Here is a 19615-nt window from a genome sequence, read left to right as displayed (position 1 = left end):
TAATAGGAGTATGGAAGAAGATAACAGCGTAAGGGGAGTAAAGAATGTCAGAGGTGGAGAAATGGGCTGTTGATTTTTTTTTTTTTTTAAGTACCTTCTTCAAATGTTTGGCATGTAGAGGTCTTTTGCATTTAGCATATTCAGTCTCCTCTCCTTGGTGTATATCTTTATAATTACTATATAAGACCCTCCATTTGTCTATCTCACTGACCTGGCTTTATTCCCACTCTAACCCCCAAACCAGGATCGGTGTTTCACAGTCCTCATTAGCGCAAGCCTTCCCATACCTTTCCCTTTGCTCATGCAGTTTCTTCCTGGGATGCCCTACCCTCCTGTTCCACTTAACCAAATGGTACCCATCCTTTAATACCTAACCCAAGTCCCTGTTCCCCAAAACAGAGCTCTAACCCAGCTCAAACTCTTTTTTTGACTTCTCTCTCTCTCTTATTTCTTTCTGAATTCCTATAGAACCTGGAGCCTGTGCCACAAATGTGGATTAAATATTAATTCCAACTGCAGCCTCATAAATACATCTACTCACCAGATTTCTTTTGCTTTTTTTACTTTTCAAATTTAAAATATATTCTTATTTAATAAGCTCATGGACTTATTATTCATTGATTTATAAAGAGAATTTAAACATCATTTCTCTATCAAGTAAAAAGACAAAATACTCTTCTTAAATGAGTTAAAAAGAAGTTAAACATCAGGAAATGTTTCTTATTGCTTCAGATGTATTGCTTTAATAAAATCACAAAAGGGATGTGATAGCTAAGTTTATTTTTTGTTAAATTGAGTGCCACAGTAATAGAAGCAAATGGATCTAATTTAAATCTAACATAAATCTCCTCAGGTTTAATGAGAACACAAGATACGGCACTAACTATGTGTTTTTCCATGCCATCTCCTAACAAGGGAGGAAATAATTGGATTAATGGGGCATGGAGACTATGTAAATAAGTACAGAAAAGCTGTCTGCATAAAAGCTTTACTCAGGCTCTCCAAAGATTCCCTGGGCTGGTGCTGAGGCTCTTCCTGGGGCCCTGCTCCAGGTCACGGATCTCTTGGAAATCAGTAATCTAAAACTTTTCAGTCTGTTGGCTACGTTTATCAGAGACCCGTTTCACTACACTAGGTTTATGGGGTGGCTTCCCCTTTTGAGAAACTTCAAGTAAGTTTTAGTAATAAATATGGCTCTCGAGGATGGTACAGGCAAGAAATGTATCCACTTTAAGAACCAAGGTCACTCACATCTTCTGCATACAGAGTTTATCCAACCTCCCTACTTAAAACCAAAACCATACTAGTGATACAGTGACAGCCAGCACCACTAAAATAGTAGCCCAGCAGGCTGTGGTGTGGGGAGAGGGAAGGTAATACAAACTGAAGGTCTGGGGAAAGGCAGACCTTTTTAGAATACATTTTTGAAAGCCATGCATGTCCAGAAGTTCTCCCTTTTTATATCAAACTCAGATCACAGCCCGAGATGTTCAGTCATTCAAAATATATGTGGAGGGGCTTCCCTGGTGGCGCAGTGGTTGAGAGTCCGCCTGCCAATGCAGGGGACACGGGTTCGTGCCCCGGTCCGGGAAGATCCCACATGCTGCAGAGTGGCTAGGCCCATGAGCCATGGCCACTGAGCCTGTGCGTCCGGAGCCTGTGCTCCGCAACGGGAGAGGCCACAATAATGAGAGGCCCACATACCGCAAAAAAAAAAAAAAGAAAAAAAAATATATATAGGATCTATGGATTTAAAATTCTTTTAATAGTACATATTCAGACAGTCTTCATACCCAGTCTTCATTTGGTAGCTCTGCTGTGCGGGAACATATGCTGGGTACTCAGGATTCCCAGATGATAAATACATGAAAAAAGAATGTAATTAATGGGGCATAGAGACTAAATGAGTATAGAAAAGTTGTCTGCTTTAAAACTTCATACATTTTCTAATACCTTTTTTGTTGTTGTTGTTGTTGGGGAGGAGAGGAGGGGAGGTGGTGGTTGACTTGGATATTCTCTTGCTCCCTCTGGCTCTGACCTTCTGCTTCCATCAAGAAGGTTCAGATTATGGATCATTTCATTGTCTGGGAGTGTTTTCCACCCGATCATCCAGTTGTGAACTCAGCCCTACTTATATAAAGCAGAGTTTATTGAAGATTTTCTTAGCATGGTAGGAGGTAGGTTTATATCATAACAGAGCAATGCAAATCTGACCATGTAGTTTTCTGAACAACTAGTTTTCTTAGGATAAAATACAAAGTCATTAATAATGACTTACAGACAAGGCCCGGCAAGATCCGGCCTGTGAGTTTTCAGACCTCTCGTTGTACCACTCTCCTTTCAATCACTTCACTCTGGGCACACTGACATCCTTTCAGGTCCTCAAACTCAGTTTCCATTGTAGGAACTTCTCATGTGGTGTTCCCTCTACTCTTCCTCCTATACTTTGTATGACTGGCTTCTCATTTTCAGGTCTTTAAGTGGGTCACTTATTCTTTCTCACAGTACCCTGTTATTTTTCTTCATAGCATTTGTCATTTTGTCATGGTAAATTCCACAAAAGCACTCATCCTTTAAACCCAGTTTTTACTTAATTCCTAATATGTTTTAGTTACTCATTAAGTGTATATGAAATGAGGTGGCCCAGCAGGACTTGATGGATTAGCTGTAGAAGGGGGTAGATAGAGCAGGTGTCAAGGATGGTGCTCAGGTTTCAGCTTGGGCACTTAGGTAGGTGATGGAGGCACTGACTGGGTGAAAGAGCAAGTTTGTGGAGACAGAGCTAAGTTACGTTTTAGGTCTGGACACATATAGTGATTAGACTGTTAGGTGTGTTAGGTTCACGAGAGCCATAGGAAACATGATTCTAATGCCTACTCATTCACCATCTTTAAAACTTTGCTTCCAATTGTTAAATACCTGATCTGCTTAGGAAAAAAAAATTGTACTTGCATATTTTGGGCTGTTACCTTGTCTTCTCTGTTCAGTTTTCTAGACCTTTGGGATTTTACCCACATTCAGCTTTTAAAATTTGTTATTAATCACAACTTTCTTGATATAATAAAACCATTTTGCTCATCTCAGTGCATTTTCTTTATTGATGACAGTGACTCATTCAGTTTGCTGAACCATATACATACTTCTCTTAAGAAAATTGAAAGTGATCTTTATCATTTTTGTTTGTGTTGAAAACAATTTTTGTTGCTATTTAGAATCCAAGTTCTATTTCTTACCACGTACATTCAAACAAAATTTAATCAAGTTTGACTGCTGAGTTTTTGATGAATGCCCAAATCTTCAGGAATATAACCCTTCTTCAGAGTAGATTTCATGGATCAAAAAGCATTCAGTGAACATTTATGGGATCTCTATTAAGTGCATGGCATCAAGTTAGGGACTGGAAGTTGCAGCGATCTCATTCAAATGCAAACAGCTGGATCATACTTCTGACTTCTCTTTGAAATCACTTCAAGACAAGAAAGAGAAACAAACATTTTCTCAAATAAACTAAAAGTCTTCTGCTAGAACCACAGTATATAAAGAAAGGTTGCCGATCACAGCGATGAAACAGGGATTTGGATATGATACAAGAGAACTGTGACTGTAGCTCTCAGATGAAGGTATGAGACCTCAGTTTTCTACTGCTGAGTGGCAAAATTAACAATCACTTTTGAAGAACTGGAATGGGGAGTTTGGGTTGGTGATCAGAGCTTCCCTGGACCCTATTTGACAGCAGAGAGTAGCAGACGAAGCAAGACTGAGTAGAGGACCACATACACATTTGCCATCTTTATGGGAAGTCATCTGCCACTGCAACAAGGCAGTGGAGAAATGCTTGAATTTATGACCTGAAAGGACACACTGTGTACCAGAAAAAAGATGGGTGCACAGTGATCAACACTGAAATATAGCCTAGTAAAGTTGTAGCCATTCACAGATAAAGAAATAATCATTTAGCTACCCAGCTCCCACCCCCAAAGTGCAATCAAGAGACCCCGAAGGGAGAAAGATTATGCTGACCATTGACTTCTCTACAACCACAATCACCACTGTTATTTATTGATAACAGCTAGGTGGCTATCTAGGAAAAAATATAAGTTGGTACCTACCTTAAACCAAACTTAATTCAGATGATCAAATATTTTAAATATTAAAAGGACTTCCCTGGTGGTCCAGTGGTTAAGACTCCAGGCTTCCACCACAGGGAGCACAGGTTCGATCCCTGGTGGGGGAACTAAGATCCCACATGCTGCGTGGCGTGGCCAAAATAAATAAATAAAATAAAAATGAAATTAAGAATGCTTTGAAGAAAACAAAAGAGAATTGTATTATGGTTTCACAGTGGGGAAAATATGTCTAACACAAAATGTAGGAAATATTTTTAAAAACAGATAAATTCAATCCCATAAATGTAACAAAGTCACAAATACAAAAGGCAACCAAAAAAAATACGCATATACACATCTTTATATACATTACACAGGGCTAAGTATAATAATAAGAAGAAAAAGAAGGCTAAATATATCTAGAGCTCCTATAAATAAATATTTTTTTAAATGGACAAAGGACAGAAAGAATCCACAGATAGAAAATGAGAAAATATAGGGGGCTAATAAGTATTTGAAAAATGTTAAATGTCATTTATCATAAAAGAAATGAAAGTTTAAAAACCACAATGTATATTTTACAAATTAAATAAGCAAAGATTAAGAAGTTTGATAATACCTTATATCTCGGAAGATATGATTAAACCAGCACTCTCATACCTTATCACAGAAGTTAAATTGGCGCAGCAGATGTACAGGGCAACAACAATATAGCGGTTCTACTTTTGGAAATTCATTCTGTATATATACTTGCTCATGTGTAGGAAATGTCATGTATACAAGGATACCCAGTGCAGCATTTTTTATAATAGGAACAGGATGGAAATAATGCAGATAATCCATCAGCAGGGAATCAGATAAATTTAGTGTATCCATATAAAATACTTTATTTACAGCTATTAGAAAGATTGAGGCAACTGTGTATGTAATGATATAGAGCTATTGCTAATACATTGTTAATGGTAAAAAGCAAAGTGCAGAATAGGATGCATAGTTGCAGAATAGGATGCATAGTATATTCCTCCACCCTTTTTGAAAGGAGAAGAATAAGTGTGTGTGCATAGAAAATCCCAAAATTATACCCAATAAATTGGTAACATTGGTTCCCATGTAGAGGGAAATACGGTGACAAGGAGATGGGATGAGAGGGGGACTTACTTTTACTTTCTACCCATTTGTAGCTTTTAGATACTGTACCATATGCTGTATTGCTTATTCAAATTTTATTAAAATCAAAAGGATCGAGGTCCATATAAAAAAATTACTCTTAATTTCTATCTTAGAACATATAGATGGATGTTCTAGTAGATGGCAGATCAAAATGTAAAGACTGAAACAGTAAAGCTTTTGGAAGAAATAGATATCTCATGATCTTGGAATAAGCAGAATTTCTTAAACAGGATGCAAAAAAGCATGAATCATAAAGGGAAAAAATTGATAATTGGACTATATTAGGATTAAGAACTCTTGTTCTTTAAAAGACACTATTAAGAAAGTGAAAGGGCAAGCCACAGACTCAGAGAAGATATTTGTAATACATTTATCTGACAAAGACTCATACGCAGGATATGTTAAAACCTCCTGCAAACAGTAAAGGCCAGGGACTTCCCTGGTGGCCCAGTGGGTAAGACTCTGTGCTCCCAGTGCAGGGGGCCTGGGTTTGATCTCTGTTCAGGGAACTAGATCCCACATGCCACAACTAAGAGCCCACATGCCACAACTAAGACCCGGCACAGCCAAAATAAATAATAAAATACAATAAAAATTTTAAAAACCATTAAAGGCAGACAGTCCAGTAGAAAATAACTTTAACAGGCACTTTACAAAAGCAAATATCTGAGTGTACAATAAACCTGTGAAGAGCTGTTCAGCTTCATCAGTCATCAGAGAAATGAAAATTTAAAAGTTCAGTGCAGTAGCATTACACATCCAACAGAATAGCTAGAATAAAAAAGACTAACATTACTTAGTGTTGCTGAAGATATGGAGCAATCTGAGCTCTCACACTCATGGAGAAAGCAAGTTGGTACAACCACTTTGGAAACTTGGTTATTAGTATTTATTAAAGCATAACATGTGATTTCCTATGACCTAGCAGTTCTGATTCTAAGTATACACCCAAAAAAATGCATCCATGTGACTCACCAAAAGACACCTACTAGAGTGTTCGTAACAATTTTATTGGAAATAGCCCTAAACTGAAAACTACCCAAATGTTCAATAGAGTGGAAGAATAAATTGTGATAAATTCACACAATGGAATGTTACACAGTAAAGAAGATAAATTATCTACAACTACATAACAATATGGATGAAACTTCCAAACATAATGTTGAGCAAAAGAAGCCAGACACAAAAGAGTTCATCGTCTAAGATCTCATTCATATAAGTTATAACAACAGGCCAGACAAACGTATGCTATTTCAAGTCAAGATAGCTGTTATTCTTGGTGGGAGCGAGCAACTGGAAGAAGGGGACGTGAGGAAGGTTTCGGAGGTGCTAGTGATACTCTTTTCCTTATGTTATGTTGTGTTGTGTTTTTAGCTAGCTGCGCCAGGTCTTAGTTGTGGCACGTGAGACCTTCGTTGCGGCGTGCGGGATCGTTTAGTTGCGGCATGCAGGCTCTTAGTTGCGTCATGCGGGATCTAGTTCCCTGACCAGGGATCAAACCCGGGCCCCCTGCATTGGGAGTGCTGAGTCTTAACCACTGGACCACCAGGGAAGTTCCTGATACTCTTTTTCTTGATTTAGGCATGGGACTCAATTTGTGAAAAATAATTGCACACACTTAATGACTGGTCTACTTTACTGTATGCATGTTATACCTAACAAAAAGTTTTTAAAAGGAAGTGGATCAGAAGAATTTCTAAAACTAGAGATAAATGCAAGATAATTATTAACAGTTCTATATTTTATTATCAGTCTTCCCCGGTTTTATTTGATTTTTGTCATTAGCCAAAAAGCGTATTACTATTACTTGACTTTAAAGCCATTTACTTCCCCCTATTCATGCAAAATGAATGAGGGTTTCTCTACCCTTCCAACCTCCTCTTGTGGTGAATTCCAGGCTGTTAGGAAAGGATATAATAATGTGACACTCTACTTTTATTTTCCTACAGATGGAATGACTCTACAGTTATATACCCAGTTCTGATGTTGGGCAGTAGAGGGGTTTCACACCACCAAGAAATTCTCCTGTACCAGCTGGGTGTCCTGTAATCCAGTTCACTTCTGACACTACCTACCTAGAGGTAGCATCAGATTCCACAGGTTAAGGGCTCAGTCCTATAAGACTGACCCATCATAAATAGAAGATTACAAAGGCCCCCGTCCTTGGCAGGGATTAATTTGCTAGTGCAGCACACAGAACTCAGAGAAACATTTTACTTACTAGATTACCAATTTATTATAAAAGAACATAACTCAGGAATAGCCACATGGAAGATGCTCAGGGCAATGTGTACCACTCTCCACATGTTCACCAGCCGGGAAGCTCTCTGAACCCTGTCCTTTTGGGGTTTCATGGAGCCTTCATTACATAAACTCAGTTGATTAAATCATTGGTGTTTGAACTCAATCTCCAGCCTCTCTCCCCTCCCCAAAGGTGGAGAAGTAGGCTAGGACTGAAAGTTCCACCCCAGAAATCTCCTGCTTGCCTCCACTGACAACCAGCCCCTACCCGTAGGTGCTTTCCAAAAGTTACCTCATGAACATTAACAAAAGACACATTGATCGCCCTCATCACAGAAAATTCTAAGGCTTTTATGAGCTCTGTGCCAAGAACCTGGACGAAGACCAAATATATATATATATATATATATATATATATTTTTTTTATAAATCACTATATCACAGATTCTTAACTAAGATTGAGACCAAATAGAAAGTAGAAAAAGGCTTGGAAATGCTGGGCTGAGGATGTTGAAGTAGTGCTGTGGTGTTGGTCAACTGTGAGTGTGTTAGCAGGGTGCTAATAATGTGGATCTGTTTCAGTCAGTTTATTTTTGTAAAAAGGTAGAAAATATTGAATATTTTATGAAATGATGAGGATTGACTGTAACTAGAATCAGTATTTCATATGATTTGATAATAGTTGTTAGGCATCTTGTGAACAAAAGCATGCTAAATATGAAAAAATTAAATAAAATTTTAAGCTTCTACTTTATCTGGAACATTTTGGCAGTCCTGCAGAATATTCCAGTTCCAATTAAAAGAATCAACTTCACTAACCTAAAACCCTTTCAAAAATTCTGAATTCAGTACACCTTAATTCAGGCCAAATACCCTGTTTGCAATGGCAAATTTCACCTATATCAGAATGTGTATAAGACAGAGAAGGACAAGAATGTGGACAATATTTGGATTTAATCATCGATTTATAACTTATAAATTTTGTTTGGCTCCTCAAAGTCTTTAATGCCCCAGAGTATGTAACACAGTAGGTTTGGGATGGAAAACTCGGTCTTCATCTCAGAAAACTAAATTTTAGAAAGGATTCCATGTGAAAGTTGAAGAACTGGAAATGTTTTTCCCTAAAGTTGTCTTTGAATGTTTATTTCTTAGAAAGTCTTTGTTTAAAGTTTGAAGACTGTTGTGATAGATATTTGAACAAGTAGCCACAGTAAACAGATGTGCTGACCCCTTTGGCTTTGCATGTAAACAGTCACGGAAGCTAGCATGGTAAAAGGTTACATGTGGCTTCACCTTTCTAATGGAAAGATACACATCTTTATTGTTCAACTGGAAGAAGATAGCATAGCCAAAAGTTAAGTCTAATGAAGGATAAAATATACTGTTGTGTATTTGAATTTTGGAAATATGCTCTCAAAAAATATGCCTATAAAAATATCTAATTAGCTAGTTTAGTGATTTTTTAATTCATTTCATTTTGTAAAGTTATGAGAACTTTGGCAATTATACCTTACAACTGTCATTTTAAAATAATATGGACATTCATAAATGTGTATAGTAATACAAAAAGTAGTGTTTGTGAATAAAATTCAGTTTATTCGAAATTTTATTTTTCTTATTGTATGTGGTTATTTCAAAGACTTCCCACTGAGCAGCCTTAAAAATCTAAAGTTTTCCTAAATAAAATAATTGGGATAAACAAAATAATTTTATATTATACTTTAGAATCAGAAATTACATTTTTATGTTGTTTTTAATTAACCTTAGTGTTGGCCTCTCAACATCAATAGGATAGCCTGTTTTTTCTATTGTGTAATTTCATATTTAGAATTTCTCTTTTGAGTTCCACCCAGACCATGTCTGACATAATTGTGGTCATTTTTGACAAAATGATTTTATTGTTAATGTTAACATCCCAAATTTAAATTACATGTTACTGAGAGAAAATCATTTAAATGATATCACTGAATTTAATCATTGTAAAGAAAAAAATCTAGTAAAACAGAGTAGGGCTTCCTTCATAAGCCATAAGCACTAGATCTTTTTTCTCCCAGTGTGTTCTCTTGAACCTCATCCTGAGCATAGAGGAATCTGATTTTGATTGAACATCCTGAGTGATTCTGAAGCTCACTAAAATGTGAGAACCACTACTCCAGAGCAACACTACTTAATTATGGGTGATCCATAATGGAAAGAGGCACCTCCGGTCTTTGGTGGCAAAATATAAATAATAAATTAATAAAGTTAAACTATCCAAGAGACATACCCCTTCCTTACATCTTGACTATAATAGCCTTACTCAAATTTCATTGTCCTGTCTTTATAGCTGTGAAGTTTTATCCTCATTACTTTCCCAAAACACCAAGTTTTTTTGTGTTGAAATATAGTTGATATACAATATTATATTAGTTTCAAGTGTATTACATAATTATTTGACATTTGCATACATTATGAAATGATCACCACAATAAATCTAGTAACCATCTGTCCCTGTACAAAGTTATTACAGTATTAATGACCATATTCCTTAAGCTGTGTATTATATCCCTGTGACTTATTTATATAATTGGAAGTTTGTACCTCTTAATCCCCTTCACCTATTTTGCCCCACCTTCCCACCTCTTTCCTGTCTGGCAGCCACCCATTTATTCTCTGTATTTATGAGTCTGTTTTCATTTTGCAAAACACAAAATATTTTTACCACTTATTATAAACTGCCCTGCAATTACATATAGAATATTTATAAACCACGTTTACCTGAATTGCTGTAGAATGTGTCTCGTTAACTGCTGTAAATGATCTATTTAGTAATTTTTAAATATAGATCTCTAGAGATAATGCTAAATAACAGATTCGAATATTTTTGTTTAATTCAATAAAATGGAACCAGTACAACCTCTGGTTTCACAAATGAAGTGATTTAAAATACGTGTGTTGCTCTGATGGGGCCCTCGCGCACTGCATTAGGGTAAATAGCACACCTCTGTCTTTTCTCCTAAAACGAAGGCTGCCTCTAATCCCACTCTTTCCACAAATCTTCGTGCACTAAACTATGTGCCAATGACATGAGAAGCTCATTTTGATTGTAGTGGGCCGTCTCTTGTCTAGTACATCATTTGTGAAACTGAAGTTGGCTATTATAATGCAACAGGTATGTAAATAACATTTATTAGTAATCTCTGTAAAATTGATTCCTTCTTTCTCTTTTTCATTATAAAAGGAAACTTTATTTCAGAGTAGAAAGTGCATTGTCTGAACTCATCAACACCCTCTTTATCCCTCCCCTCCCCAATTTGTTGCAGACCAGGATGAAAGAGCAGCTGAGCTCAGCAGGGAGCAGAATGAGAAAACCATCCGGAGCACGCAGACCGCGCTCCGCAATTTCCGGGAGTTCCTCATCTCCAAGTATCCTTCTGAAACAAGAGAGATTTATGTCATCCCTTGCAAGGAGTTGGATGCCTACTTGGCCTCTTTCTTTGTGGATGCCAGGCAGAAGGATGGATCCGAGTATGAACCCAACAGCTTGGCCAATTACCAGTGTGGACTTGAACGGTACCTAAAAGAACACAGGTATGGCTACAGTATCACCAGGGATAAGGAATTCAAGCGCTCCCAAGAGGCCCTGAAACAGAAGCAAATTGAACTCCGCTGCAAAGGAAAAGGAAATAAGCCACACAAGTCCATGAAGCTCACCTTTGCTGATGAGCTCATTCTGCGGAAAAGGGGACTGCTAAGCCGCTATAACCCTGAGGGTCTGCTCAACCTCGTCTGGCTCAACAACACAAAAGCTTTTGGGCACTGTACGGGCTTCCACGGGTCTACCTTAAAGTGGGGTGATATTCGGCTCCGGGTAACAGAAACGGGGCTGGAGTACTTGGAGTGGATGGGTCAAGACACTGGTGACCTAAATGCCAAAACCAAGAGAGGGGGGACAGACTCCCGTGTGTATGCCACCCAGCATGCTCCACAGACCTGCCCCATACAAGACTATAAGGAGTATGCCCAACGGCGTCCTCCTGCTATGCGCTATGAGGATGCCCCTTTCTACCTGTCCATTAAGCCGGTCGTGAACTTGGCGGCTCTGCATTGGTACAACTGCCAGGCCCTCGGCAAGAACAAGCTGGCCAAGATGGTGAAGACCATGTGTGAGAAGGGGAACATCCCTGGCAGGAAAACCAACTTCAGCGTGTATCAGAGTTGCAGCACCTTGTCCGAGGCCCAGAGCAACCAGCTGGTGCTTATCTGTAACAATCTGAGCCAGCAGGCCGCCCAGTCAGTGGCCGGGCACTCCAACAGCGGCAATTTCATCGTCTCTGCCTCCTATGACTCTTCCTCAGACACTGCTTGACCAGGTGGCTTGAGCAAGACCCCAGTCTGGTTATTGAGTCCAGAGAAACTGTGATTAAACACTGCTTCTCGTTCCCTTTCCTCGGCCCTCAGTGTTAACTTTATAAGAATATAAATATATAATATATTTTTCTTTTTACAAATAAGCCAATGGAGATAGTTTAGTATTACTAACGTAGTATTCATGGGCTTAAAACAAATGTACTCGTGGTGATTAAATATAATTACTGTTATAGACTTTACAAAACCATAGTGGTTCTCAGGCAACACAAAGTAGAGAAAGAATTCCATTTTTTAAAAAAATTATCAAAAAGGAAACTGAAAGTCAGCCTAGACACTTGTGTCCTCAACTCCTGCTTTTCCTTCCCACCCCACCTCTCATTTTTAGTCTACTTAATAAATGGCATTATTTTTTTAATTTTTAAAATTCTGCATTAATCAGGAGGAGACAACATTAACTTTACTGCTTACACAAAACTGTCAGATCCAGAATAAGAAAATGTTGGTATAAGCTAGAAAAATTATTTACAGTCTTTTTTTTTTAAGCATAATTAGATTTTAGTCTCTGTGCCTCATTTTTTGCAATTTATGAAAATCTAGATGTTTAGCTAACTTCTTTTGGGGGCAGAGGAGGGTAGAAGGAGGGAATAAAGGTGCCATTCTTTTTGGAAGCTATATAATTTTAAAATAATATGCGAAGTCCAATATTATGGCAAAAAAGACTGTTACTAGCTCATTTTTACTGTTGTGCTTGAACCTGGAGAGAATTTTTTTTTTGTTTTCTAAGAAATCAATGTAAATGAAGTTTGATTATCAGATTTACAAGAAATTTAAAACTACCAAAGCTTTGAAAATGCTCCCAGGCATTAGATTGTATATCAAACATAAAGAGAAAGTAGAGAATGGAAAAGTCTTACTAAAAATCTAGAAGCACTAGTCAAGACAACAAAAACCTCATACTCTTCAAAGCTCAAATCCCCTGAATTATTTATTTATAAGCATTGAACTTCAGTCTGTTTTCCCTAGGGGATTACTTGACTCTGTAGTTGAGATCAAAGGAATATTGACACTCATTTTAGGTAACAACATTTTGTTACCAAATTTAGCTGAATTCAAACCTTGAAAATGTGCAGTTTCTTCTACAGTAAATACAAATGCATTTATGTGTGATAATCCTGCAATTATAATAATTATAATTTTGGTTAAACAACTCTCTGTGGTGGTTTTTCTAAGGTCTTTATTTTCAAGCCTATGGTGAATTATTAGTTGAGATACTTCAATAATAAAATAATTTAGATGAGCTAGGTTCCTATCTTGTATAATCATTAACACATTAAAAAAAAATCCAAATCTTAATCACTTTGTTGGATCTGGGCGTTCATTTGGGAAGTATTTGTTCTTCAGAGCATCCTCATAATTCACATTAGCTAGGAAGCTAGGTGGTATTTTATGTTTTAATTTATTGTACCAGACCAGGACAGATTTCATTTTGATTTGCTTTGCTAAATCATCATGTTAGCTGAGCTTTCCCATGGCTAGGCAGCTCTTCCCAACACTAAGTCATAAACACATAAAGACCCATTACTCTAATAAGCTGTGACCTTTCCTTTGGCTCAGGAGTGGGAAGTCTGCCGTGGCCTTTGTGTTATGCAATCTACTTCATTTCATGACTTTCCTTCCATAAAGAGGCATCCAGAAACAAGAAGAAAGAGCAGGATACTTTGCTTTTATCTTTTTGTATTAATAATGATGGTAGCCACCATTTTTGAGCCAGTCTGTGTGCCAGCACCGTGTGTGCTAAGTGACTTACATGCACCACTTATATAAGTAATACTAATTTATGAAAATTAGAAAATCCAGATGAGCATAAAGAAAACAAAATATGTACTCATAAATCTGCCAGCCAAAAATAACCACTGTTAATATTTTAGTAAATATTTCTTCAGACATTTCAATACATACGTATTTATTTCTGTATACATGGTCTTTAATCCTTTCAACAACTTTGAAAAGAAGATTAATTATCTCCATTTTATGTTGAGATCAAGATGTAGCAGGTTATAGCTAAGGAGATGGTACTGTCATCTGACTCCAGAGTTTTTTCTATTTACCTTTCTGAGTTCCAACCCGTAATTAGTTTCCAGTGATTTGAGCTGGAGATGAGGACATGGTGCCTTCCCATCTCTCAAGTCTGTCTGATTAAAAGGAAGGCTGAGTGATCTTTCATGAAGGCACACAGTGTCCCCTCGTCCCCCCTCTTCTGGTCATTTTGAACCACAGAGCCTCATTCTTCCAATTATCTTAACAAAACCTTCCTCTTCTTACCCTGTAATGGGCTCAGAAGTGCACATGACAGCCTACTGTGAAAGAACTCTGTTTTAAAAATAAGTTGTTTTTTTTTTTTTAACATAGGTTACCTCTCATTTTAAAAAAAAGATTTCTGTAAAACATTTAAAATGTGATTGTGCATTTTGTTTCTGCATAAAAACTCTTGTTTTTGACAGCAAAGTAAGTTTGTCATGGGGAAGAAGGTTAGTCAGTACGCACTGAGAAAGCAGAACTGGGAAATTTTGAATTCCTGTTTGTGTATATTGAGGTATTAAACTGAAAATCTCTCTCTTATTTAATCCTATAGCAGTTTCATTTAGAAGAACGCAGATTGAGAATGTGAATTATTTTTTATTTATTTATATTTTGCTTTGATAACTCAAACCAAATAGGAACGTTGTGACATTTAAATTTAGAAAACTGTTTTACGAAGAATGGCTTGGTAGAATTTTAGCTGAATTATTGTAACTCTTGGGGAGAATTAAATTATGAAAAATTAGTGGCAACTACCTCTAAATTTTGTGTTTTTGTACAAACAATACTGAGGATATACTACTGCCAGATACCATATGTATTATTTGCTATTTTAACTTTTTAAAAAATTACATCCATACTGCGGCAGTGGTTGATGCCAAAATCGTGTATGTGCTTTAGCAAAAATTCAACAGTCCGGCAGGTGTTCACTATAACTGAACATGCTGCCTTTCCAGGCAATCCTGTGGTTCATACAAAAACAATAAAACTGTATTTGCAGTTTACGCTTTAAGGTCAATGTAATGTCATGTAAGAAATTCCACAGTGCCCCTCACATGACTCTGGAAGTATTGCACTGTCTACAACAAAAATGCCAAACCCATCTGTCAGCATTTGGATGACATAAGCTGCATAATTGTTTTTCTTCTATATTCATGGGAGTGCCTGGCTATTGAAAATCATAGATGGTAGCAGTTTAAAAAAAAAAAACATAATACTTGAAAAGGTTAGAGAGAGTCAGGTTGTTTATCCAACAGAGCTTATTCTTAAGAGTCCATCTGTTATCATAGTTAGTAGGGGTGGTCTGAATATGATTTATAATATATCAGGTACTTAAAATATTTTTATTATAGTTAGTTTTCCCTGTGTTAAATTTTCCCCATGTTAAATCACTTCCTGATCTACAAAAGAATAGTCTGAAAGTTTTCTAGTATAGATCAGGTCTCTGGTTTTTCAACTAGGTCATGGTTAGCTGATACTTTCATCGAATTAAGTCATATGGCTTAGGTTCTAGATGCCATGAAATCAGATGACTTCACTGAGATGAAAATTTATAGTTCTATCAACAAATATTTGAACACCTAGTGTCTAGACACTAAGAGGGGTACAAAGATATACAAAATAGTTCCTGCTTTCAAAACATTTATAAAAGATACTGTAATAGAAGTTTGGTTTCATTTTTGAGAGCCCAGCAAAAAACTATCTGCCAATACTATTTTGCATAGTTTCTCAAATTTTTACTCACACAGTTTGTCCATTATTTAGCCATTGAATATGTTGGTTTGCTGTAGAATACGTAATACTGCTTTGAGTATTTTGTGGAGGATCTTTTAGAGCCTGTTTTAAAGTCAGTAATAAGGTAAAGCCATTTCTACACCATCCATTGTGTTCACATAGATGCACAATGCATAAGAATGTGCAGACTGTCATCAATGAGTGTCACTTATTAAGTACTTACAACGTACCATGGTACTGAGTGCTTTTGTAAGTTGTTTCACTTAATTCTTACAATAGTCCTGTGAGGGTAAGTATCATTATTTCTTTTATAAATGAGGAAATCCAGAGAAGTCAGATAGGTTGCCTACATTACTTAATACATAAGGGTATCAGGATCTGAAACTATATCCAGCTACCATTACGCACTAACCTTTTCTGCTGTGGCTGCCTGTTCACAAAGTGATTTACTGTGCTTCTTTAGATTCTCTGAAGTGATAAATTGTAAGTGGAATCCCTTGTATAATAAAATCATCAATATTCTTTCAACTCTGAATTGACTGAGAGCAGTGCCATCCCCTGGCATGTTTGTCAGCATAAAATTATATAGGCCCCCTAACTGTGGTTATTTTGAGATGGAACATTCAGTAAAGTTTGTTTCCCCTTCGCCATGAGTAGAGAGCAAAAGTTTGTGTCATTCTTTAAAGAACTCTTAATTTTGTCATGGAGGTGAATGTGTATATGGACAAATAATTATATATATATATATATATATATATATATATGGTTTTTTTTTTTTTTGGCTGTGCTGCACGGCATGTGGGATCTTAGTTACCCAGCCAGAGATCGAACCTGCACTCCCTGCATTGGAAGCATGAAATCTTAACCACTTAAGCACTGGACCAGCAGGGAAGTCCCTAATTATATTTTTTTAACAAATGATTGTCCTTTGTTTTTACCCCATATAAACCAAAAATCCTATTTCAAAAGAGTTCCTTATAATTCAGACAGAGAAGAGGGAGGTTCTGGGCAGAGGAAATACCTCTCTTAAGCCTAGAAGCTGATATAGTCATCCACCAGGTATGAATATTGATTGCCGATCTGCCAGGGAGTTTGGTCTTCTCTGCAAATTGGTGCCAGCAAATTATTTAATAGAGGATTTTGTTATTATTTTGTTTTTTAATCAGTCAAGATTGTTTTTAACAGAAAGCTTTTGGGGGGAAATAGTATCTTTATGATTCTCAGTATTAGAGATCAACTAAAGCCATTCAGATTTTTTCTAGTTTGACTATCTCTACAGTTTTAGATACTAAAAGACAAACAGTTCTGATTTCAATCAGCCTTCTTCTGTTTGGTTTTCTTTATCTACAGGAAAAGAGCACTTTGATCTTTATTCCTCTAGCCAAAACAAAGCTTTAATACTTAACATCTATAAATAAATAGTCTCTACCATGTAATAAAGGAAATAAATTGCTAAGCCTAGGGGAAAAAATCAAGGGGAGTGTATGATAATTTATTACATTAAGGTATTTTTTAAAAGGTTCCTTCTTGAAAAACTAGTTATAAATCTAAGGAATTAAGTTCTGTATCAATCGGTTTAAAAGATTTTTCTCAAACAGAACTCCTTTATACAAGATATATCTCCACAAATCTACCATATGATATGATGTAGATAGTTACTTATTAAGAAATACATCATTGGCAAGGGCATCCTCAATTGTTTTTTTGTTGTTTTTCCCTTAATGCATGGTATTCGAATAATTGCTTCTCCTCCCCATTGGATCCGGCCGAGATGATATGAATACATAGGTTTTCATAAGGCAAAGTGATGAAGATAGAGTGATTTTAAGAGATCCTTGCCATAGAACATAACTGGGGTAAAGAAATGTACTGCATATATCATCCTTTGGTGGTTGGTGTATTTCTACTGATATAAAAACAGAAAAGAGAGGATGATATTGGTAAACTGCCAACAACTCTGATTTTACTTTTTTAAGCAGAGAAAAGAAAGATAAAATTTCTCATACTCCATCCTGTTTATAAATTGACTAATTGGGCCTGCCAAAGCTGAAGAAAAGACCTAATTTGGTACTGAAGATTGCATTATTTTTTTAAAAGAAAGCATTTTAATACATTTAAATTGAGTTTTTATGTAAACCATGCCTTTGTTGAATTAGACTCAGTTTTAATTAGGTCAGAGTACTAATTTGATCAGAATATTAATTAGGGTTTCCCTGGTGGCACAGTGGTTGAGAGTCTGCCTGCCGATTTAGGGGACACGGGTTCGTGCCCCGGTCCGGGAAGATCCCACATGCCATGGAGCGGCTAGGCCTGTGAGCCATGGCAGCTGAGTCTGCGCGTCTGGAGCCTGTGCTCCGCAACGGGAGAGGCCACAACAGTGAGAGGCCCGCGTACCGCAAAAAAAAAAAAAAAAAAAAAATAGGTCAGAGTATTAAAGTAACCATCATCTTTGTTGAGTGAATTATAATCATAGAGGCTGGACCTGGAAAAGACCTAAGAGATCATCTAGCCCAGTGATTTTTTCAGTGCTGTGAAGAATAGGAGTCACCATGTCTTCTTGTGGGGAGGAGGCAAGGAGGGCAGAGATGGATGGAGATCGCAAAGGGAACACATCCTGAAACACAGATCCCCCGGGAATTCTCATGTTCCCTATACCCCTACCTTCCTACTTTGAGACTCACTAGACTGAATGACCTACTACCTCTATCACATCCTTCATGTGTGCCAGGCTGGAAAATAAGATTCAAAACATCTAATCTAATCCATCCCTTTTCTTTTATAGAAGAGAGAATCAGTCCCAGAGAGATTAGATGGATGCCCAGGTGCACACACTTTGTTAGAATCAGAGCCAGAACTAGGATCCAGGCACCTTGACTTCCAGTCCATAGGTAGGGTTTAGGGAGGAAAAACAACCCTACCTTCCCACTGAGTAAGAAGGGGTATCCTTGTTTTGAAAATTTTAATAGTGTTTTAAGCTCTCAAACAAGTTTCTATTAAGGACTAGATTCAAGCTGCCAGTTTCCAAATAGGCTATTTTGCACGTGAACTTTTTTTCATTGTGTAATGTTACACCTTAATTTTTAGCAACTTCTTTTTGAGATTTGATGGGATAATCTCTAACTGTAATCACCTTTTATTTTAAGGAACAGGTCTCAGCCTTCTCCATTTATATTGTTTTCATTTCTGGAGGGGAAACAAACTACAGTTTTCAAGTATATGAATTCCAGTTATAGATTATGAACTGAAAAGTAACTTTTTATTTAAAGTGGTATTCTTTTGAATACCCAGCTACATAGCATCTATATTATTGGTTTTGAATACAGTGTACTATACCCTTTTTTAGTCTATGGAAAGTATAAAAAATCATCTTGAAGGTTTGGAACATTTTCAATCAAAAGGATTAAATTTCTGTCAATGTAATTAGGACGTTTCTGAAGTGAATTTACTTAGAGATAGGAAGGGGAAAGAAAATGAGAACTAAAGAAAGAAACCTACAGCAGGAAGACATAGAAATACAAACTATTTGTAAATTCTTATATTACCCAGCTTACTCTTCTAAAAAACAATTCAAACAAGTATTTTTTAAATCTAACAAATTTTTATTTTATAAATTATGTTTACCAGATCATAGTTGAAGAAAAAAGATGAAATTCTAGGATGTTAAAAAGGTACAGTGGAATTATATGTCTTGAATTCAGTGTTGAATTTCACTAGACTTCTAATGTTCTTTGTATTACACTGGAATTAGAAATTTTTACCATCATACACTCATTTCAAAGAGCTTTGAAAATGCTTTGGCATAGTTTATTTATTTGTGGTAAGTAGAATTAGGAAGAATCAGCAATATAGAATCCTAACAGTAATTGTGCATACTGTATTTAAGTGATTTTTATGCCTGTTTACTTTCTGTAATTCTTAAATTTTATAAATCAAAT

General features: G+C 36.6%; 1 protein-coding gene across 2 annotated transcripts in view; it reads left to right on the top strand.

Moving 5' to 3' along the window:
• KIAA1958 (KIAA1958 ortholog) overlaps positions 1-19615 on the top strand; it is an 85725-nt gene that overhangs the window by 25884 nt on the left and 40226 nt on the right. Inside the window, exon 2 of one of the 2 annotated variants that reach the window (XM_060014316.1) lies at positions 10820-10903. The exons of the other annotated variant lie outside the window; for it this stretch is intronic. Coding sequence (XP_059870299.1) covers positions 10820-10903 — 84 coding nt within the window. The remainder of the gene's footprint in view (positions 1-10819; positions 10904-19615) is intronic. 2 annotated transcript variants of the gene reach the window in all.

This window comes from Delphinus delphis, chromosome 6 (genome assembly GCF_949987515.2).
Source record: "Delphinus delphis chromosome 6, mDelDel1.2, whole genome shotgun sequence".
NCBI lineage: Eukaryota > Metazoa > Chordata > Mammalia > Artiodactyla > Delphinidae > Delphinus > Delphinus delphis.
The sequence above is the reverse complement of the archived record's forward strand: the minus strand, read 5'-3'. Positions and strand labels throughout refer to the sequence as shown.